The sequence below is a fragment of the Bos grunniens genome, chromosome 10 (genome assembly GCF_055505025.1).
Source record: "Bos grunniens cultivar Pamir isolate PY7600 chromosome 10, Bosgru_T2T1.0, whole genome shotgun sequence".
Taxonomy (NCBI): domain Eukaryota; kingdom Metazoa; phylum Chordata; class Mammalia; order Artiodactyla; family Bovidae; genus Bos; species Bos grunniens.
In genome coordinates, this window is record NC_141174.1 from 100562805 (window position 1) to 100586961 (window position 24157).

Sequence of the window (24157 nt, forward strand, 5' to 3'; positions counted from 1 at the left end):
CATTTGCCTGCCTCTTCTCATCCTAGCATGCTCTTGAGAACAGAACAAGAAACCCCACTCAGATAATCAGTGAACCGCAATGAACAGACCCCAGACCCAGATGACTCAGTGGAGGCTAGGAGAACTGTGGAAGAAAGAAGAGAAAATCTATTTTAACAGGCATATAAAAAAATGAAAGGTCAAATATGGTATTTTTAAGGTAAGCATATAAGCATTATAAGCATAAGCCTTTCTAGCTCAGGTTAAGATCTGTCTTAGACTTTTAAGCCATTGGGCTTAATGGATATTAATGGATATACTTTCATATCTCAAAACCCTCACCTTCAAAATCTTCCCTCTTTTCATCATCCAAGAGAGCTTTTCAACCTTATAACCAAATAGAATCTACACTAACCAATTTGCTAAGTTTGTTAATAACTCTCTACCATCCAACCAGTCAGGAAGATCTTGAGTTAAATCCTCCTGAACAAATGACATCCAACACCAAAAGCTTGGTTGCCTTTATTACTCTTATTTCATCAAGCTTATGAATGAAAACCTCTACTTAGTTTATCTTATAATTGCTTGTCCAACTTATAAAACTTAGATAGGCACCTTTTTACACTGTATTTCTTTTAAATACTCTTTAACCATTTACTTTCCTAAAAAGCAGTAATAACCACAAGGAGCTTAGCCTGGTGTTCTGTGACAACCCAGAGGAGTGAGATTGGGACAGGGGCGGTGTGGGGGGGAGGGTAGAAGGGAGGCTCAAGAGGGAGAGGATTTGTGTATATTTACAACTGACTCATGTAGTTGTACAGCAGAAACCCACACAGCATTGTAAGGCAATTATCCTCCAATTAAAAATTTTTTTTAAATTTTAAAAAACAATAATACTTATCACTATAAGACATTAGTCATTCGGCTCCTAACACATTAAATGGCTAATTCAGTCCTCCTAACAACACAAAGGGAAAGTACTCTCTATAATTGTAAAAAACAGAAACCATGTAAGCCACCTATAAAGAAATCTACACATACAAACTGTGAATCCTACGACTCTACAGACTTTTGGCAGAAGAGGGAAAAAATGCAAAGATATTAGCAGTGGAAAACATGTTTAAGTTTTTCAGGTACAAGAAAAGACAGAGATATGATGACATTTATAACCAGAAAATTGAATATGGAGCCACCACACTCACCGTCTGATGGCTTCTGTCACAGTAACGCAGCCCAAAATACTCCACCTCCACAAGGTTGACGTGGCGGAATACGTGCTCAAGGACAATGGAGCCTTTCGTTGACTTCTGCGAAAATAATTCACAGGTTGTGTCTTTTTTTTTAATAAGGTGTCTTGTCTTTCTCAATGGGACACAGCCACAGTTCTCATCTTTTATTAGCTTTGCTCACATGGAAACAATTTTATTAGCCCATAGTTCCCTCTTTAAGTTTGGCCTCAATTACAAAGAGATTTAAGTATTAAATAAATACTTCTGAAAAACAATTTTAAATTATTATTTGTTATAAATTAATGAGATGCTTTTCTTATGAGACTAAAATATCATGACAAAATTATTATTTTAATAAAGATAATAGCTTATATGAAGTGCATTTAATAAATACATCAAAAAAATTTACTTTGGTTAAAATCTCATACTTCTCTCAGTTTAAAAAGCAATTTTCACCAGGATCATTACTCCCACAACTAATGCAGAAGATATATAAAGTTAAAATAGCAATTTATAATGGGCTTCCCTTGTGGCTCAGCTGGTAAAGAATCTGCCCGCAATGTGGGAAACCTGGGTTAGATCTCTGGGTTGGGAAGATCCCCTGGAGAAGGGAAAGGCTACCCACTCCAGTATTCTGGCCTGGAGAATTCCAGGGACTATACAGTCCATGGGGTCACAAAGAGTCAGACACAACTAAGCAACTTTCACACACACACAGCCAAAGTTTTTTAAAATTTTTATCTCATATTGATTAATAAGGTTTTATGTTTCATTTTTTAATTGAAATAAAGTTGGCATACAATATCACATTAGTTTCCAGTATACTATATGATTTGACATTTGCATACATTATGAAATGATCACCATGATAAGTTTCAGTTCAGTTCAGTTCAGTTGCTCAGTCGTGTCCGACTATTTGCGACCCAATGAATCACAGCACGCCAGGCCTCCCTGTCCATCACCAACTCCCAGAGTTCACTCAGACTCACATCTATCGAGTCGGTGATGCCATCCAGCCATCTCATCCTCTGTCATCCCCTTCTCCTCCTGCCCCTAAATCCCTCCCAGCATCAGAGTCTCTTCCAGTGAGTCAACTCTTCGCATGAGGTGGCCAAAGTACTGGAGTTTCAGCTGTAGCATCATCCCTTCCAAAGAACACCCAGGGCTGATCTCCTTTAGAATGGACTGGTTGGATCTCCTTGCAGTCCAAGGGACTCTCAAGAGTCTTCTCCAACACCACAGTTCAAAAGCATCAATTCTTCGGTGCTCAGATTTCTTCACAGTCCAACTCTCACATCCATACATGACCACTGGAAAAACCATAGCCTTGACTAGACGGACCTTTGTTGGCAAAGTAATGTCTCTGCTTTTGAATATGCTATCTATGTTGGTCATAACTTTCCTTCCAAGGAGTAAGCGTCTTTTAATTACATGGCTGCAGTCACCATCTGCAGTGATTTTGGAGCCCCCCAAAATAAAGTCTAACACTGTTTCCGCTGTTTCCCATCTATTTCCCATGCAGTGATGGGAACACATGCCATGATCTTCGTTTTCTGAATGTTGAGCTTTAAGCCAACTTTTTCACTCTCCTCTTTCACTTTCATCAAGAGGCTTTTTAGTTCCTCATCACTTTCTGCCATAAGGGTGGTGTCATCTGCATATCTGAGGTTATTGATATTTCTCCCGGCAATCTTCATTCCAGCTTGTGCTTCATCCAGCCCAGGGTTTCTCATGATGTACTCTGAATATAAGTTAAATAAGCAGGGTGACAGTATACAGCCTTGACGTACTCCTTTTCCTATTTGGAACCAGTCTGTTGTTCCATGGAGAAGGCAATCGCACCCCACTCCAGTACTCTTGCCTGGAAAATCCTATGGATGGGGGAGCCTGGTGGGCTGCGGTCTATGGGGTTGCACAGAGTCGGACATGACTGAAGCGACTTAGCAGTAGCAGCTGTTGTTCCATGTCCAGTTCTAACTGTTGTTTCCTGACCTGCATATAGGTTTCTCAAGAGGCAGATCAGGTGGTCTGGTATTCTCATCTCTTGAAGAATTTTCCACAGTTTATTGTGATCCACACAGTCAAAGGCTTTGGCATAGTCAATAAAGCAGAAATAGATGTTTTTCTGGAACTCTCTTGCTTTTTCCATGATCCAGCGGATGTTGGCAATTTGATCTCTGGTTCCTCTGCCTTTTCTAAATCCAGCTTGAACATCTGGAAGTTCACAGTTCACATATTGCTGAAGCCTGGCTTGGAGAATTTTGAGCATTACTTTACTAGTGTGTAAGATGAGTGCAATTGTGTGGTCTTTTTAGCATTCTTTGGCATTGTCATTCTTTGGGATTGGAATGCAAACGGACCTTTTTCAGTCCTGTGGCCACGGCTGAGTCTTCCAGATTTGCTGGTATATTGAGTGCAGCACTTTCACAGCATCGTCTTTCAGGATTTGAAATAGTTCAACTGGAATTCCATCACCTCCACTAGCTTTGTTCATAGTGATGCTTTCTAAGGCCCACTTGACTTCACATTCCAGGATGTCTGGCTTTAGGTGAGTGATCACACCATCATGATTATCTGGGTCGTGATTCCCACACACAGTTATTACAACATTATTGACCATATTCCTTATGCTGTATATTACATCTCTGTGATTATTTATTTTAATTGGAGGAAAATTACATTATTTTGATTATTTTGCCACATATCAACATGAATCAGCCACAGATATACAACTGTGAACCCCCCTCCCACCTCTCTCCACCCTATCCTTCTGGGTTGTCCCAGAGCATCAGCTTTGGGTTCCCTGCTTCATGCATCAAACTTACACTGGTCATCTATTTTACATATGGTAATGTACATGTTTCAATGCTATTCTCTCAAATCATCCCACCCTCGCCCTCTCCCACAGAGTCCAAAAGTCTGTTCTTTACATATGTGTCTCCTTTTGCTGTCCTGCATGTAGGATTGTTGGTACTATCTTTCTAAATTACATATATATATGTATACACATTAATACACTCTGCGATTATTTATTACATAACTGGAGGTCTATATCTCTTAATTCCTTCACCAATTTCACCCCCTCCCTTCTGGCAACCATCCATTTGTTCTCTGTACTACAAGTCTATCTTCATTTCGTCTTAGTTTATTCTGTTTTTAGATTCTAAGGCATTTGTCTTTCCCTGTCTAACTCACTGCTTTTAGCACAGTATCCTCTAGATCCATCTATACTGTCACAAATAGCAAGGCTTCTTTTTTTAATGGCTGACTAGCATTCTACTGTGTATAGATGCACAAGACATCTTTATCCATTCATGTATCAATTTACACTTAGGTTGCTTCTACATCGGGGCTACTGTAAATAATGTTGTAATGAACACTGGAGTCCATATACCTTTTCAAATCAGTGTTTTTGAATTCTACATGTAAATACCCAGAAGTGAAATTGATGGATCACATGGAAGTTCTATATTTAATTCTTTTAGAAAACTTCATACTATTGTCCATAGTGGCTGCATCAATTTACATTCCCACCAGCAATGTACAAAGGTTCCCTTTTCTCCACAGTCTCATAAACACTTACTATTTGTTGCCTTTTTGATGATACACATTCTGACAAGTGTAAGGTAGTATCTCACTGTGGTTTTGATATGCATTTCCCTGATCCTTAGTGATGAGTGCAATTGTGCAGTAGTTTGAGCATTCTTTGGCATTGCCTTTCCTTGGGATTGGAATGAAAACTGACCTTTTCCAGTCCTGTGGCCACTGCTGAGTTTTCCAAATTTGCTGGCATATTGAGTGCAGCACTTTCACGACATCATCTTTCAGGATTTGGAATACCTCAACTGGAATTCTATCACCTCCACTAGCTTTGTTTGTAGTGATGCTTTCTAAGGCCCATTTGACTCCACATTCCAGGATGTCTGGCTCTAGGTCAGTGATCACACCATCGTGATTATCTGGGTCATGAAGAGCTTTTTTGTAGAGTTCTTCTGTGTATTCTTGCCACCTCTTCTTAATATCTTCTGCTTCTGTTAGGTCCATACCATTTCTGTTCTTTATCCAGCCCATCTTTGCATGAAATGTTCCTTTGGTATCTCTGATTTTCTTGAAGAGATCCCTAGTCTTTCCCATTCTGTTGTTTTCCTCTATTTCTTTGCACTGATCGCTGAGGAAGGCTTTCTTATCTCTCCTTGCTATTCTTTGGAACTCTGCATTCAGATGCTTATATCTTTCCTTTTCTCCTTTGCTTTTCACTTCTCTTCTTTTCACAGCTATTTGTAAGGCCTCCCCAGACAGCCATTTTGCTTTTTTGCATTTCTTTTCCATGGGGATGGTCTTGATCCCTGTCTCCTGTACAATATCACGAACCTCATTCCATAGCTCATCAGGCACTCTATCTATCAGAACTAGGCCCTTAAATCTATTTCTCACTTCCACTGTATAATCATAAGGGATTTGATTTAGGTCATACCTGAATGGTCTAGTGGTTTTCCCTACTTCCTTCAATTTAAGTCTGAATTTGGCAATAAGGAGTTCATGGTCTGAGCCACAGTCAGCTCCTGGTCTTCTTTTTGCTGACTGTATAGAGCTTCTCCATCTTTGGCTGCAAAGAATATAATCAACCTGATTTCAGTGTTGACTATCTTTCTCCAAGCCAGGCTTCAGCAATATGTGAACTGTGAACTTCCTGATGTTCAAGCTGGTTTTAGAAAAGGCAGAGGAACCAGAGATCAAATTGCCAACATCCGCTGGATCATGGAAAAAGCAAGAGAGTTCCAGAAAAACATCTATTTCTGCTTTATTGACTATGCCAAAGCCTTTGACTGTGTGGATCACAATAAACTGTGGAAAATTCAAGAGATGGGAATATCAGACCACCTGATCTGCCTCTTGAGAAATCTGTATGCAGGTCAGGAAACAACAGTTAGAACTGGACATGGAACAACAGACTGGTTCCAAATAGGAAAAGGAGTACGTCAAGGCTGTATATTGTCACCCTGCTTATTTAACTTATATGCAGAGTACATCATGAGAAACGCTGGACTGGAAGAAACACAAGCTGGAATCAAGATTGCTGGGAGAAATATCAATAACCTCAGATATGCAGATGACACCACCCTTATGGCAGCAAGTGATGAGGAACTAAAAAGCCTCTTGATGAAAGTGAAAGAGGAGAGTGAAAAAGTTGGCTTAAAGCTCAACATTCAGAAAACGAAGATCATGCATCTGGTCCCATCACTTCATGGCAAATAGATGGGGAAACAGTGGAAACAGTTTTAGACTTTATTTTTTTGGGCTCCAAAATCACTGCAGATGGTGACCGCAGCCATGAAATTAAAAGACGCTTACTCCTTGGAAGGAAGGTTATGACCAACCTAGATAGCATATTCAAAAGTAGAGACATTACTTTGCCAACAAAGGTCCGTCTAGTCAAGGCTATGGTTTTTCCTGTGGTCATGTATGGATGTGAGAGTTGGACTGTGAAGAAGGCTGAGCACCAAAGAATTGATGCTTTTGAACTGTGGTGTTGGAGAAGACTCTTGAGAGTCCCTTGGACTGCAAGGACATCCAACCAGTCCATTCTAAAGGAGATCAGCCCTGGGATTTCTTTGGAAGGAATGATGCTGAAGCTGAAACTCCAGTACTTTGGCCACCTCATGCAAAGAGTTGACTCATTGGAAAAGACTCTGATGCTGGGAGGGATTGGGGGCAGGAGGAGAAGGGGACAACAGAGGATGAGATGGCTGGATGGCATCACTGACTCGATGGACGTGAATCTGAGTGAACTCTGGGAGTTGGTGATGGACAGGGAGGCCTGGCGTGCTGCGATTCATGGGGTCGCAAAGAGTCGGACACGACTGAGCGACTGATCTGATCTGATCTGATCCTCAGTGATACATAGCTAGTGATATAGAACATCTCCTCACGTGTCTGTTGGCCATTAGCATGTCTTCTTTGGTAAAATATCTATTCAGGTATTCTGCCTATTTTTAAATTGGGATGTTTGTGTGTTTTTGACATCAAGTTGTATGAGTTTTCTGTGCACCTTGGATATTAACCCTTATTGGATATATTGGTTGCAAATAACCTTCCCTCATTCAGTAAGCTGTCTTTTTATTCTGTTCATATTAATAATTTCCTTTCTGTGAAAAGCTTTTTATTTTGATACAGTCCCATTTGTTTATTTTTGCTTTTGTTTCCCTTATCTGAGAAGATATTTCCAAAAAATATTTCTCAGACCAATGTTGAAGGGCACACTGTCTATGTTTTCTTTTAAGAGTTTTATGGTTGCAGGTCTTACATTTTCATCTTTAATCAATTTTGAGTTTATTTTTGTATATGCAATGAGAGAGTAATCCAATTTGTTTCTTTTTCATGTAGCTGTCCAGTTTAACAAAGATAAAGAAGAGGCTGTCTTTCCCACGTTTTGTATTTTCTTGCCTCCTTTGTCATAGATTATTGTCCACAGCTCAGGTTCATTCCTAGGTTTTCTATTCGGGTTCATCGATCCACATGTCTGTTTTGTGCCAGTACCATATTATTTTCATAAGTGTAGCTCTGTAGTATAGTTTGAAATTTGGGAATGTGATTCCTCTGGCTTTTTTCAAATTACTGCCTTTGTGCTGGGATTCAAAGCGTATCAGGTTTTGCAGTCACTCATTAAGAGTGGAGTCTTTGTTTTCTACAGCCCTTTAGCTCTCCTGTCTTCAAAACCAGATATTCTGGGGCCTTGTCTTCCCAATGGGCTGGGGAGCTCAAAGCGGGGGCTGCACTTTAGGGAAAAATTCAGCAATGGTGATCATCCTCCTGCTTGTGGGTCACCTTCCCAAAGGGCGTGGGTGTTAATTATACTGAAGCTTTGTCTCTCCTACCCATGTCATCTGGTTCCTTCTTTACATCTTTACTTATGGAAAATCTTTTTTGAAACTCTTCAGGTCATTCCCATAGACAGTTGCTCTGTAAATAGGTGTAATTTTCATGTGCCCATGGAAGAGGTGAGCTCAGGGTCCCCCTAGTCTACCATCTTGGCTACTACCACCAAGGCTTTCATTTTCAATCCTTACCTAACAAACCTATAATTAAAACCACCAACGTTAATGTTCTGAAAATGTCTTTGTCTAGATATTAGACTTTATCTCTTTCATATAAACACAGACATAAGGAAAATATTTCCCTTGTCTGGTAAATGCTGATACCTATCTAAAACATCTAATCTCTCCCCTTCCCACTGCATATTCTTTAAAGATTATCATCTAACATATTAAATATTATTCACACATAACCATTTAATCAGCAAACATTACTCCATATACACATTAATCTCAAAAAGAACCTATTTTGATGGTATACCTACAGACAGATTTTTTTCTTTCTTTCTTCTCATCACTGACAGTTACAAGAAATTTCCAAGATGTTACACATCATGAGGCAGGGCTTTGTTCAGTTGCACTTTCTTCAGAGAATTACCATTTCATACATATTCACGTAAGATGAGAACACAGCATTGTTTTGAGAAAACAGATTGTAATATACGGGAAATGTTTTTGATTAAATATAAAATGGGTGATAAGAGGTGATAAAATCACACACTGGGAGAAGACAGTGCTTGTTACAAATCCCATAAATTACTTTGGTTAAACTTAATTGGTCTTTTGTCAAAATCCATTAGATAATTTATAAACAACAAGCCTTGCTATGAAGTATCTTTAGGTTGTTAGACATTTCCTGCTATAATAACAATGCCATATCCAGAAAATGTCTCTTTGTGCTCACGTACCTATGTCTTTAACTACAGTAAAACTCTCCTAATGAAATTACTCTTTCGAAGGATAGGCCTACTTAAATTTACAATGAGCACTGCCAAAAAGACCATTACAATTCATGCAAGGAGAGTACATGTCTCAATGCCCTTGCCAACATTTGGATTGAGCAAAATTTTTCAAATCTGACTGAGCAAGAAAGACGGAAGGACTAATTATTTTAATTTGCATTTTCCAGATACTAATCAGTTCAGTTCAGTTCAGTTCAGTTGCTCAGTCGTGTCTGACTCTTCGCAACCCCATGGACTGCAGCATGCCAGGCTTCCCTGCCCATCACCAACTCCCGGAGCTTGCTCAAACTCATGTCCATCGCGTCAGTGATGCATACAACCACCTCATCCTCTGTTGCCCCTTCTTCTCTGCCTCAGTCTTTCGCAGCATCAGGGTCTTTTCCAATGCTTCTTAGCACTTTGGTTAGTTATTCTCTACATTGAAGTTTAAATCCCCTTAAATACTTCTAATACCTGTACATTTTACTTAAGTTTATTTAGTTCTTCACTCCATCTGGAAACTATTTCTGTGCTTGGGATGAGGATCTAATTGTGTTTCCAAATGGAGAGACAACTACACCACTATTTACCTAGAAGGCCATCACTTCCCTTTTGACTGAAGCAAATTTATCATCTACTAAATGAATCCTCATTCTATGCCATGGATTACTCCTAGACTAATCCTTCAAGATTTTATTAACTTTAGTTTAATATAGTCTGTTGATCTCTATCATTCTCTTTCAAATTTGTCTCTGCCAATTCTTAGACATTTTGCTGTACTACAGGGAGCTTAGAACCAGCTTGCCAATTTAATAAAAAAATTCTGTTAAGAATCTGACCGAAATTAAATTGAATTGACAGACTAGATAACTTGGGAGGTAATGATATGATATTTACAAAGTGAAACCTATATGATTTTCTTTTATATCCATCAAGGAAATTTTATACTTTTTTCATGTAGGTCTTACAAAATTCAACTTGGGCTCTGTGGCAGGTAGAAGTTATAAAATGTGCTCCCCTCCCCACATAAAAAAAAGTCCTGCTCTAATCCCTGGAACCAGTAAGTATGATCAAATATAAACCTTCTTATTGTGTTATGTGTTATAATTTTTACATTAAACTGGGAAGATTATGGGATTATGTTAGATGTAATCACTTGGGCCCTTATAAGCCAAGCACATTCTACAGCAAAAGAGGAAGGCAGAAGGGAAATCAGAGATGTTTAAAGCATGAGAACAACTCCATAGGTCCTTGCCACTTGAAAGATGGAGGGGGCCATGTTAAATAGCCTCAACAAGCTGAGAGTAAGCCCCAGTTGACAGCCAGGAAGGAAATGGCAACCTGAGGCCTACAACCACAAGAACTGGATTTTGCTAACACCTTGAAAAACTGTGAAAGTCAATTCTTCCCCAGATCCTTCAGATAAGAGACCAGCACCTTGATTCAGTCCTGTGAGCCTGAGCAGAGAACCCATTCATGCCATCCTGGACATTAGACCTTCAGAATGGTAAGAAAACCAACAGGACTACGTTTAAACCACTAATTAGTGGTAATTTGTTATGCAGCAATAGAAAACTAACACAGGCTTAATTTTAGCTATTTTATAGTTGCTATATTATACTTGCTGCCTGGCTATTGTTACTCTCATGGTAAGCAACTGATTTTCTCCATTGCAGGCTCTGTAGACATCACCTGACAGGAATTTAGGTCTTTTCCACATCCTAGTATCACAGCCACTAAACGTGGAGTCATCACAACCTCCTTCCATGGGTCTCCTGCCCATGTGCTGGGCTACAGTATTCACTTTCAATTGTTTTTTACACTTGCCTGTTGCCTCAGTAATTTTTTTCAACAATCTCTGGTTAACTGAGATCAGCTTATTTTCCAGGAGGCTATGGAAAATGCACATGCATCTTTCCTATTCAAAATAGTTTCAGAAGGCTGCCATTCAAGCCAGTGCTCCACCTTGCTCTAATCTCTTCTCTGGGTCTGTTCTTCTATCCAGGTACAGACAGGAACAGGTAGAACCAAAGAACTCCACTTAATTCTTCTATCCCAAGCAGGTAAAGAAGTGCTTTGTGAACACAAGAGGAATGATTGATGCTTAAAATTACATCAGTGAAATGGGGTGGATTTTTTAAAATATACATATAAATTAAGGCTGCCTTTATATAAAAACATTTTACACTTCTATTTCTACAAGAAATGTTAGCCTTTTCACATATATCCTCTCACATACAGCCTTTTTATGCTACTCAAAAAGCATAAAAAAGATAAAATGCCCTACTAATGACAAAAATACACAAAGACAAGCTTGGAAAAACAGCTTAGAAGTTTGGAAAGTATATGAAAATTGCAATAATTTCACACAGGAATCACTGTTTCCAAAACTATCATTCCCAAAATACCAGAACATAAGCCTGTAAATCCTCTATGACAGTTTTGCATTTATATAGAATCTGATGCTGAAAATACTTTATAAATATTATCCTTTAGCATATGTGATCCTGTACAGAGAAACCACAAGGAAAGCATGCGGTGTTGGGCAATGAATCCGGAGCCGACCAAAGGAAAAGCATGACGTTTCATGATCCCCCTGCAGCTTCCTGTGCACTGCAGGTGTGTCTGCACATGCACCTGGAAAAGAGCCAGGTGGACCTCGGAAATGCTATATTTCTGTCACTTCTTCAAGCAAACGTGCACAGGAAAAACCTGTGACTTCTCATCTATCACACTGCAATACGACAAGACTCACAAAACTGGGACGCCAGCAGTACATTAGCCTCTGGGGCGGGGTGGTGTCACCCCTGAGGTGGCACCAGCTGAGCCCCTCCAGTTCCCCGCCCGGTCATTTGTATTCCACTGCAATGCCCTCCGCTTTTATTTTTTTATTTATTTATTTTTTTGCCCTCCGCTTTTACACTTATGGATAACTTCATTCTTCACATATGGGTTCTTCACAGAGATTGCTTGTGAGCTATATGTTGCAGTTCGAATTGAAAGTCTTCAAGTTCCAAAAAAGTCATTCTTGAATAAAGAAATTAAGAACTGATACAGAATTGACAAGAGCCCAAAAATAAACTAGAAATACCCTGGGCAAAGAACAGGCCGGTTCAGGATTTATTACTAAAAAAAGGACAAGTAAGTATCATCAAGGATATTATGAAAGGAATATGACCTCATTCATTCAAACATTTATTGAGGACCTACTACATGCCAGCAAGTGATTAACACTGATAAGATGGAAAAAGTACACTAGTAAGAATGCCAGAGGAAAGTCAGACACACCTGGACTATAATACTAAGAACATCTCTACGGAGGAAGCAGGTGACTGGCTTCTCAGAACCACAGAGAAACCAGGGGGTTATGGAGCAATAAGAAACTTCCAGAAAGTGAGACAGGGAAAGACTTGGTTTTCATCAGAAGTTTTTTTGTACATGTCTGATAATTATGTACCTGTCTGATAATTATGTACCTGTCTTACTTGTATAAAAAAAAATTTTTTAAGAAAAATATATCTAGTAGAAACTAGTCAGTATCTTTCTTTTTGCTCACAGCTATAATTGTTTTGTAGATCTGGTTCACATGCTATGAGCTATTAAGTACAGAAATGTAGAGAGAGGAGAGAGCACTCTCCTCTCTATCATGGTGAGTTGTCAACATGCTGACCACGTTTACACCAACAATTCATGGTCCCACATGCCAAAACAGTGACTACAAGACTTTTTCATCTTAATTTTTCCCGAGCCCTCTGAGCAGGCAAACCTAACTATTCTAGGCCATCATATACGAGTATGGAGGTCATGTGCCCCAGTACTTGAACTGCTGGAGACATATCTTCCAAGGGAGACAGTTCATTTCATCTGAAGTTTAATATAAACTTATTTTTTAACTTTAATTCCTTCGGCACTTAGAAAGGAAACTCATAAATGTGATTGTATTTAGCACCCTTCCAGTTCTTTCTGAACATTTCTAGAAGAATCTCTGCCAAAATGAGAAAATCAACAGAGATGCCACAAAATAAGATACAACAACAACCAAAGCACTTGGCAACATGCCCAAGGATTTTCTGAATACTGAATAAATTAAAATATTGTCATTGATAAGGAACATCAACTAATGAGACTTTTGAGAGAATGAGTTGAGTGCCAACACAAATAACAGAAAAGTAAATTCACAAGGTCTCCCCATATCTTGGCTCATCTGTACTGTTCCCTTTCTGTGGAACATCTTCTCTCCTCTCTGTCCTCTTCAAAACTCCACTTATTCTTCAGAATTCAGCACAAATACCACTTTCTCCATAAGGCCTGTCTTTATACCCTCAACCTCATTATGACCTCAGCCTCCCTGGACCTACAAAGTGTCTTGTTTTTGTCCATCTCTGAGACTTAACGCTATTCTGCCTTTATTAAAGCCATTTGATACTTCTCTTAACTTTGCCACCGATATTTAGAGATTCTGAAGGCAGGTCCTGAGCATTGCACACCTCCTCCTTTGCATCCAGTCCAATAATCCACACACAGTAGGAACTCCACAGAAGGCTACTAAGGGCCAACAAACAAGGAAGAGAAACAGTAGTATTAGGAATATGGTGGCCTGTGAAAACGCCCCTTCCAGTTTCTCAGTGAAGATTCCCATTTTTCTTGCCCCGTCAGACTTGGGAGCGTGAAGAAAGATGGGTGGATCCAGGGGTCCTGCTGACCTCAGTGCTACTTAGTTTGCTTTTAATTTCAAAAATATACATTCATTTCTGTGTTAATATAATTTCAAAAGACTTAATAGGCTCTGAATTTGGTATAAGTATCTTATATTTGAAGTTCATAAGATACAAAAAAATTAGAGGCTTGGTATTCAACTTTAATGTATAAAATGTAAAGATACATAGTTTTCTTTATGTAATAAAATAAATCTGACAAGAATTGTGTTCCCTATCATCAGGAAAACCAAAATTATCAATATGAAGCAGTTAAGAAGAAAATAAAGAAGTAAAGGAAGCTTCTGGCCTTTTATAACTCCATTCAGAAAACTTCATTTAATTGTTAGAATTAATTAACTTACCTTTCAAGTGACAGTAAATAAATGCCTGTGACATATTTCTGGATGGTAAATTATATGCCACTCAAATCTCGGCAATTAGAGATAGATTACTTTTATTACTGACATTTTAACAATATTCTGGAAAGAACAAAGCTACAAGAGGCTTATGATCTCAGAGAAAGACTCCCAGGCAGGACAAGTTTATTTGAAAATACCATCAGTGAGACTTTCAACCAGAACAAAGGATTCTTCGAGTAACAACACCTTTTCAGATTAACATGACATTACAAACCAGAAAGGCAAGTTTTTACCAGCTGCACAGAATGATAACTATTACATTCTAGACAAACAGCTTACTCCCTCACAAAGGGGAAATGAAGCCTTCAAAAAATTGTTTAATCTCAGGCCTATAAAAAGTCACTATATTTTCATTCAATATTTTTGACAGAATAGATTTCAGGTTCTCTGACAAAGCAGAAATTACATTAATTTTTTTCAGCTCAGGCCCGTTAGGATAAGGTGAAGCAGGGGCATGGAGGAGACCTTCCTGAGGCACCAATGGTACCTGCTTATCAGGTCAGGTACTGTTAACCACCATATGAAGGCTTTTGACTAAGAGTTACCTTCACCCTAGGTGAAGAAATTTGTAAGAAAAAAAGATTTTCTTAAACCTATTAAAAAGCAGAGACATTACTTTGCCAACAAAGGTCCATTTACTCAAGGCTATGGTTTTTCCAGTGGTCATGTATGGATGTGAGAGTTAGACTACAAAGAAAGCTGAGCACCGAAGAATTGGTGCTTTTGAACTGTGGTGTTGGAGAAGACTCTTGAGAGTCCCTTGGACTGCAAGGAGATCCAACCAGTCCATCCTAAAGGAGATTAGTCCTGGTGTTCATTGGAAGGACTGATGTTAAAGCTGAAACTCCAATACTTTGGCCACCTGATGCGAAGAGCTGACTCATTTGAAAAGACCCTGATGCTGGGAAAGGTTGAGGGTAAGAGGAGAAGGGGACGACAGAGGATGAGATGGTTGGATGGCATCACTGACTCGATGGACATGGGTTTGGGTAAACTCCGGGAGCTGGTGATGGACAGGAAGGCCTGGCGTGCTGTGGTTCATGGGGTCGCAAAGAGTCGGACACGACTGAGCGACTGAACTGAACTGAACTGACATTTAATCATTAAATAAAATAAAATGTGTATTTTTCAAGGTACTACATATAATTTTCACATATAAAAGCTTGCTCACATTGATGGACTTTTCTCAGACTTTCATCTAGTGTTTCTATCATTGTTTCACAAACACCTCCAGGCTTAGTGGCTTCAAGCTGATTTGCTCATGATGTGCCCTCTGGGCAGGGCTCAGAAGGGACAGCTAGTGTCTACTCTGTCTAATGTTGGCTAGAGAGGTCACTGTGGACTCGAGATGGCGTCATTCAAGAGTGACATCTCACCCCAGGCGACTGGAGGGGCTGGAGGGCTGGGAGGCCTTTCTTTCTCCCCTCGCTCCCAGTCTCTCCGGCTCCAGGGCCTTTCTCCCAGCGGGGCAGTCTGACTTTATCACGTGGTGATTAGGGCCTCCAAGAGGGCGAGGAGAGACGCTATCCAGTCTCTCAAGGACCAGGCCCAGCAGAGCATCACTCTTGCTACACTCTATTGGTCTAAGTCAGTCCCAGGGCAGCCCAGATGGAAAGGAAGGGAAGGAGACTCTGTCTCTTGAGGAGTAATACCATGAAGGCACAGGGAATGACTGGAAGAATCACTGGTACTCAACCTTATAGACAACCTACCATATTTTATTTCCTAGTCTCTCTTTACACCTGTTACATTCTTCTCTTTCCCTCCTCTGGTCAACTCGTCTTCACTATAATGTTTCAAATGACATGTCTCATTTAATGTACTTCCTTTTCTTGCGCTTTGCAGATACTGTGTTTTTCACAACATGGAGGTTTGTGGCAACCCTCCATTGCGCAGCTCTCTCGGCACCATTTCTCCAACAACATTTGCTCACTTCACGTCTCTGTGTCACATTTTGGTAATCCTCAAGAACAGTTAAATCTTTTTCATTATTATTATATGTTACGGTGATCTGTGACAGTGATCTCAGATGTTACACTGTAAAAAGATCATGACTCGAAGGTTCAAATGATGGTTAGCATTTTTCAGCAATAAAGAATTTCCTATTTAAGGTATGTCCCTTTTTTTAGACATTATATGATTGTACACTCATTAGACTATGGAATAGTGTAAACACAAGCTTTATTCTATCCACACTGTCATACAACCCACATTTCCATTACAACTGAGCCACACATGCAGCTGTGACTCCACAGTACCATCACAGAACGGTATCAGATTTAAAATGCATCGCCCCAACATGAATGATGGTGTTTACTTTCATGTCTCAAACACTTAGAGGGCTGGGAGAAACTAATCTCACCTTCTCTCCCTTCCTTCCTGAATAACTGAAACATTCCACTGAAAAGCCAGGAGAATCCCTCCTTTTTCTTCAACACTTGTTAGCAACAGACAGCAGATCAGGGCTGAGCAGGGTGGTTGGGTATCTGGTGCAGCTGGAGGTTGAGCCAAACAGTTGTCTGGGCAAGGATGGCCACCGAGGAAGGCAGCGGAGTGAAGTAATAATAAGCAGGTATATTGTGAAAATGGAGAAGACAATGGCAACCCACTCCAGTACTCTTGCCTGGAGAATTCCAGGGACAGGGGGCCCTGGTGGGCTGCCATCTATGGGGTCGCAGAGAGTCGGACACGACTGAAGCAACTTAGCAACAGCAGCAGCATATTATGAAAAATAGGAGCCAAAACGGAGTTACACAAAGGAGAAAACAAGAATGAATCTTGTGGTGTAAATACATGGTTTGGTATTTTCAGGTTAATGTGTGTGTGCATATACACCCCAGTTCTCTAGACCTTCCCACTGAGTGGGCACGGGAGCAGTGACACCTGGAGAGCAATGACCAGTCTTGTGCCTGGAACTTCAGTTCTAAATATCATTCTCTACTCCTTAGAAAACAGACCAATTCAAGCCTTGGACAGGGAAGTAAAAGACCAAAAATGATTTTTTATTACAGAAAGGAATGGTGTGCTCAAAGAATGATGGGGCCCTTCCGAAAGAACAGAAGTGTTAGTTTGAAGGGAATTCTTACCAATCAAATCAGGCACAATTTGAACACCACTGTAAGTGAAAATATCAGATTATAATCCTCTGAGAGGAATCCCTGAGTTCATGTGAAACAGAAACAAATAATGAATAAACAGAAGAGAAAACACTTCTTTATAACAAAATGCCAACTTGTAAATGCCAGGAAAATGACAGAATTAGAAAATGATCATCATGGTTATGACTGATTGAACTGAGATGCATCAGCAATGATAAATGAGTGGGTGAAAAGCCAGAGGATGAATAGAATATTTTACAAGGTCTTAGAATATCACCGCACAAAATCTTTATTACAAAGAATAAAAAAGTAACTTTACAGTGAAAAAAATCTAGCGTCTTTACCTTAATCAAATTTAATTTCTCCAGTAGTGGGACAAATTGACATCAAGTACCACCTCAAAAAGGATGCAACAAATATAGCACTACTTCAGTGTTTTTCCTGCCAAAGCTATCTAAGCTGAATTTAATACTGAGGAAATGTGAGGCAAGCCCAACTTGAGGGACACTGTACAAAACATCCGGTGTAGTCTCTTCAGAAATCATAAGGTCACAAAAGTACTGAGTAACCATTCCAGACTGAAGGAGAGCTGAACAACATGTTAACAAAATGCCATGAATAATCTGATTTGGATTATTTTGTTCTAAAGGGGACAATGTTGGGACAGCTGACAGAATTTGAACAAGGCTTTGGATTAAACAGCTAGACTACATCTCATTTCCTGATATTGACAGCTGTGCCAACATTATGCTGCAGAGGGTCCCTGTCTATAGGTAATTGGCACTAACGCATTCAGAGGTAAGAAGTCAGGTTTTCAATTAACAAATGGTTCAGTAAGAGAAAAAATAATGATAAAGCCTATGTTGTTAACATGTTAACTGCATCTATGAGTGAAGAGGATAAGAGTTTATACTATTTACAATTCATGATTGTATGATTTTTTGACATATGATTATATGATTTTTTGACAAAATTTCTTCAATTTGGGGGAACTTTCAAATTTAAAAGATAAAGTGGGGACTTCCCTGGTGGCACAGTGGACAGGAGTCTGCCTGCCAGTGCAAGGGACACAGGTTTGATCCCCGGTCTGGGAGGATTCCACATGCCGCAGAGCGGCTGAGCCCAAGTGCCGCACCCACTGACAGCCTGCGTGCCCGAGGGCCCCACCCAGTGGGCCCCCGCGTGCACGCCTGAAGCCCGCGCACAGAGGGCCGGACCTCTGCAACGAGAGAGTGAGACCTGTGAGCGCTGCAACGGAGAGCAGCCTCCACCCACCTCAAGTAGAGAAAGCCCACGCAAAGAATAAAGGCCCAGTATAGCCGAAAAGAAAATGGACAAAATATTTTTAAACTTATCAAAAAATGATAAAGTGAGGCTTTGTTAATATTTCGTTCTGTCATAATAATTCAAAGTCACCTAAGCCAAAATCACATAAAAAAACTGCTAACGCTTTTATTGGTGCATGCTAGTACTTTACATATATTAACTCAGTGCTTACAGCAACCCTGTGAGTTGGAGGTGATACTACAGCTAACATGTCCCATCTGCCAAGCACTTGACACTGATCTAAGAACACCACATCTTTCCATAAAGAGGAGACTCACTGAATCCTCATATCAACTCAAGGATATACGTGTTGTCATTTTCCTCATTTCAGAGACAAGACAATTAGAACCCATAAGTAAAGCAAATTTCCCTGAGAGAACACAGTAAATGGCAGAGTCAGGATTAAAACCTAGGCTGTCTGGCTCTAGAAACCGTGCTCCAAATTGCTCTTACACTGTGAAGAGAAAGCGAGAAAAGGGGTGTGAGGCCAGAATTCTCTCAAATCTCCTATGGAGAGTTTCTCAAAATCTGTGTTAGAGCCAAAGGATCCACCTGAGTTAACCGCAGATCTTAAAGCTCCCTAAAATGATCTGGCCAGAAATTTCAGTTTGTTCTATCTCGGAAGACAAGGTGACTTGTCCTGGAAGGACTTCTCATTCTAGTGACCCCAGCAGACCTCCAGGGTCACGGTGCTGGCGAGGCAAACCACTAGAGCATCTAGCAGCTCCTCCAAATACCGTGGTCGATGAGTCTCAGTTTGATGGCTTATACTCATCTATTCACACACACACACACACACACACACACACACACGTGAGCTTTTACCTTCCAGTACTTGATTTATCACAGCCCAGCAGCCCTCTTAGCCTGTCTGAGAATGAGGCATCCAGGGTAAAACAAACTCAAATTACAGCCCAAGTAAGAAGGCTTGGCCACTTGAGTAGAGGAACCCAAGATGAAAAACTAGAAGAGTATCTATTAAAAACAAACAAAAAATAATAAAGGAGAAAAGGTAACAGGGATTTTTAAGATGATACTCTTAGAACACACCAAAAAAAGGCTTCCTGAAATCAAACAGCATGACTTCTGAAATTAAGATGTCAACAGACACAATGGGAAAGAGTGCGATCACTACTGATCAGAAAGACCAGATAAGCGTAAGTGAAAATAACAGAGACATAAAAGATATAATCAGAAGATAGAACATGCAGAAAACAGGTTCTCCTAGAAGAGTAACAGTAACAGAGATGAAATAAACTGGAAGGGAAAGTGGGAGGGGACAAAACAAAAGAAAACCTCCCTGAGCTGAAAGAAGGGATAATTCTCTAGATGGAGAGGTCTCACAGTAAGCTCAGGCAGTATTAATGAGGAATAAGGAATACACATGCCTAGGCTTGTGAAATACTTTAACTGAGAAGGGAAATCATCTGCCATCATACATCTTATTAAGTTATGTAAACATAACTTTGGAGAAGGCAATGGCAACCCACTCCAGTACTCTTGCCTGGAAAATCCCATGGACGGAGGAGTCCATGGGGTCGTGAAGAGTCGGACATGACTGAGCGACTTCACTTTCACTTTTCACTGTCATGCTTTGGAGGAGGAAATGGCAACCCACTCCAGTGTTCTTGCCTGGAGAATCCCAGGGACAGGAGAGCCTGGTGGGCTGCTGTCTCTGGGGTCCCACAGAGTCGGACACGAATGACGCAACTTAGTAGCAGCTGCAAACATAACTTTACTACTTCAAGAAACTCTTACCCAGGAAGATGAAGCTACAAACAATTTTATTGTTTTAGGAACTTCCAAAAACCTACTTATTTAAACAATAGATGGCTCAACTAACCCTTATTAAGATCATGGCATCCGGTCCCATCACTTGATGGCAAATAGATGGGGAAACAGTGGAAACAGTGTCAGACTTTATTTTTCTGGGCTCCAAAATCACTGCAGATGGTGACTACAGCCATGAAATTAGAAGACACTTACTCCTTGGAAGGAAAGTTATGACCAACCTAGATAGCATATTAAAAAGGAGAGACATTACTTTGCCAACAAAGGTCCGTCTAGTCACGGCTATGGTTTTTCCAGTGGTCATGTATGGATGTGACAGTTGGACTATAAAGAAAGCTGAGCACTGAAGAATTGATGCTTTTGAACTGTGGTGTTGGAGAAGACTCTTGAGAGTCCCTTGGACTGCAAGGAGATCCAACCAGTCAATCCTAAAGGAGATCAGTCCTGGGTGTTCATTGGAAGGACTGATGTTGAAGCTGAAACTCCAGTACTTTGGCCACCTGATGTGAACAGCTGACTCATTTGAAAAGACCCCGATGCTGGGAAAGATTGAAGGCAGGAGGAGAAGGGGACGACAGATGATGAGATGGTTGGATGGCATCACCAACTCGATGGACATGGGTTTGGGTAAACTCTTGGAGTTGGTGATGGACAGGGAGGCCTGGTGTTGCTGTGGTTCATGGGGTCACAAAGAGTCGGACACGACTGAGCAACTTAGAGTCAATATGCCTTACTCAGCCCACCAGTCTTACATTGTTTTACCAAAAACCTGGTCTAATTCTATGTCCTTGCTCTGAACAGGCTGCCTCAAATCAGACCCTGACAAACCTCACAAATCTCCCATCTTTGTCCTCCCTCCTCTGAAAAACAGTCAGTCATGGTCTCTTTCATTGCAGTAAGCGATAAACTAAACTTAGCTTTATCTATGGGTTTCCCTGGTGGTTCAGATGGTAAAGAATCTGCCTGCAGTGCAGGAGACCCGGGTTCAATTCCTGGGTCAGGAAGAGCCCATGGAGAAGGAAATGGGAACCCACTTCAGTATTCTTGCCTGGAGAATTCCATGGACAGAGGAGCCAGATGGCTACAGTCCATGGGGTCACAAACACCTGGACACAACTGAGCAGCTAACACTAACACATTTGTTTTATCTATACTGTATTCTTCAGTCTTCTCAGAATCAGCAGTCAGAGACTAAAGACTAAGAGGAAATCACTCAGGCTGCCCAGGTGGCTCAATGGTAAAGAATCTACCTGCCAATGCAGGAAACACAGGAGACAAGCATTCCATCCCTGGGTCAAGAAGAGCCCCTGGAAGAGGAAGTGGCAACCCTCTCCAGTACTCTTGCCTGGAAAATTCCATGGACAGAGGAGTCTGGTGGGGTACAGTCCATGGGGCCAGACTCGGACACTACTGACCACAAATAAAGTCACTTACACAAGTTGAATAGAGGATTTACAGAAGAAAAAGGATTAGATTAGCATCAGATTTCTTGACTGCAGTACTGGAAACAAGAGCACAGGTATATAGTGACTACTGAAGAGAAAAAGCCTAACCCAGCTGTTCTTCACCTGTCAGGAAAGACATAAACCCTTTTTTTGAACATGAAAAAGTAAGAAGCTACTTAACCAATGAACTCAACCTGAGGAAATCTTGGAGGTTGTGCTCTAACTGGAGAGAGAACTCAAAATGTGAAGGACAATAAAGAGGGCAGAAGTGGCTCGATGTATCCACGTTGTGGATAAAGTATAAAGCTGATATGACTCAATTTATAGTCTATAACTTAAATGTTTATTATGAGACATACAATAAGAAGAAACGTAATAAATAGATGAGAACAAAAAAATTCTAACCTGTCTAGGTAAAACTCAAAGCAGGGATACTCTCTTTAATTTCTGTTATTATAGAATTTTTAATTATAGCAGCTGTCAAAGTATTCAGTGGGGAAAGAACCACTAAAAAAACAGACAAGCAAAGAATGTCCATTTTCATGCTGAGGTGGGTAGAAAACTGAGCAGAAATGTGACCACGGACCAAAGAAAGTAAAAGAGTGAACACGACAAAGTGTAACAAAAGATAAGTAAAAGGTAGATGGAAAGGATAAAAACACACGTAGCATTTAGTATGATAAGTATGAGTTATGCAAGAGTGACAGTCTTTTGGACTCTGCGGGATCTATTTTATGGAAATAAAAAGCACCAGCTATACAGCCAGAGATGTTTACTGCTGCCCTGAGAGTGGCAAAATAAAATCCCCCAGCCTGGGGGGCCACCAGCTGAAAATTGACTGAATAAACCACAGTCGTCCAAAATGAGAAATTATGCAACGATTAACAAGGTGAATAAATAAGGTATTTTACTTACAAAAGCAGAGTCGTGTTTTAAGTGACTAATATGGAATTAAGTTTTTTTCTATGTATCTCTGCCTTTTGAATATTTTTTACAACAGTTTGTTTTACTTTTGCAATGCCAAATTTAAGAATTTCAAATTTTGTAATTTCAAAAGCATCTAAGGAAAAGAAAAGAAGAGGTTATGGGGAGGTCATCCCTTGACAAGAGAACAGCACAGAGGCAGCTGAAGGTGAGTCAGGGCCCTCGGTTTCACCCAGCTCTGCTCCTGCCCCACTGTGTCATCTCTGGTGGGCTGCTGAACCACTCAGGGGCCCAGTCTCTTCACTTGTGAAATGGGGTAAGCGAACTGAACTCTTTCCAGCTCTGGCAGGCAGGGAATATGCAACAAAAAGTGTAGACTGAATCCTTTGGAAACCCCCACTGTCTGCCTCTTTCTCTGGGAACTTAGAGTTAGCCAAATTCTGGTCAAGGGTCAGTGCTGCCAATCCACCTTGAAGGCATAACCACCTCCCACTCAGTAGAAAATTCCACCAGGAGGTTATCAAGAGAACTGACAGATCTACACAGAAACTGGACAAAAACTGTTTCCTGGAGTCCCTTCGTCAAACAGGGCTCAGTTTCATAGGTGAGGCAATAAACCATCTCCCTTGGGTATTACTGGCCAAGGGGTAATTCAAAATAATTAGGTATAAGATGTTTCTTTTCATCTCAAATTTCTGAAAAAGATATTTTAAAAGGAAGAATACTATCAGAACCAAAGTTTTTTTTTAAGTTTTATAAATTGACTTTCGTCATTGAAAGCGTTCTACTCACCATGCCTCTAACAGACAGGGTCTTGCTCCAGTTCCTGTTACTTCATTTAGTGTTCTTACCTCCTGAAGTATGTGATATACAGCAGTTCACAGGGCAAAGGCTGGGACTCTCTCAACTCACCCTCTCTCCTTTGTTTTCATCACTACTTCCTTTTTCTTGTTTCTGCTCTCCACTTTTAAGGATCAACCAAATGACTAAAACCTTACACACCTACCCCATGTAAGTTCTACAGTCAATCAAAAATCTTTAGAGGCGACAGAGCACTAACAGTATCACAAAATCAGGTATTTATTCACTCAACAAACATTCGCTGAGCATCTGACCATACACTGTACTAGAGACATTCCGTATCTTATTTAACCCTCACGACAGCTGTGTAAAACAAGTCAACGCAGCTTCCCTCTTACATATGGGGAAACCAAGGCTAAGGAAGGTCAGCTGAGTGACTTGTCTAAGTCCCGGAACCAGCTGAGTGCTGAAACTCAGATACGCACCTGGGCTCCCACGTTCATGGTCCTTTCTGAACACGATGTTAAGGCTCGGAAGAGCAGACATATTTCTGGCTTAGAGTAATTTGAAAAGGCCTCCTCAAAGAAAAGAAATTCAACATATTATGGAGTAAAGATAGCTTTTTTAAGAAGGAA

At 40.4% G+C, this 24157-nt stretch overlaps 1 protein-coding gene across 11 annotated transcripts in view; it reads right to left on the reverse strand.

The window, feature by feature from the left end:
* EPB41L4A (erythrocyte membrane protein band 4.1 like 4A) overlaps positions 1-24157 on the reverse strand; it is a 293459-nt gene that overhangs the window by 172489 nt on the left and 96813 nt on the right. For 9 of the 11 annotated variants that reach the window (XM_086323340.1, XM_086323337.1, XM_086323334.1 and 6 more), the window contains exon 2: positions 1182-1286. The exons of the other annotated variants lie outside the window; for them this stretch is intronic. Coding sequence is in view for 5 of the 9 variants with exons in the window: in XM_086323334.1 (XP_086179460.1) it covers positions 1182-1286 (105 nt within the window). In the remaining 4 variants the exon portion in view is untranslated. The remainder of the gene's footprint in view (positions 1-1181; positions 1287-24157) is intronic. 11 annotated transcript variants of the gene reach the window in all.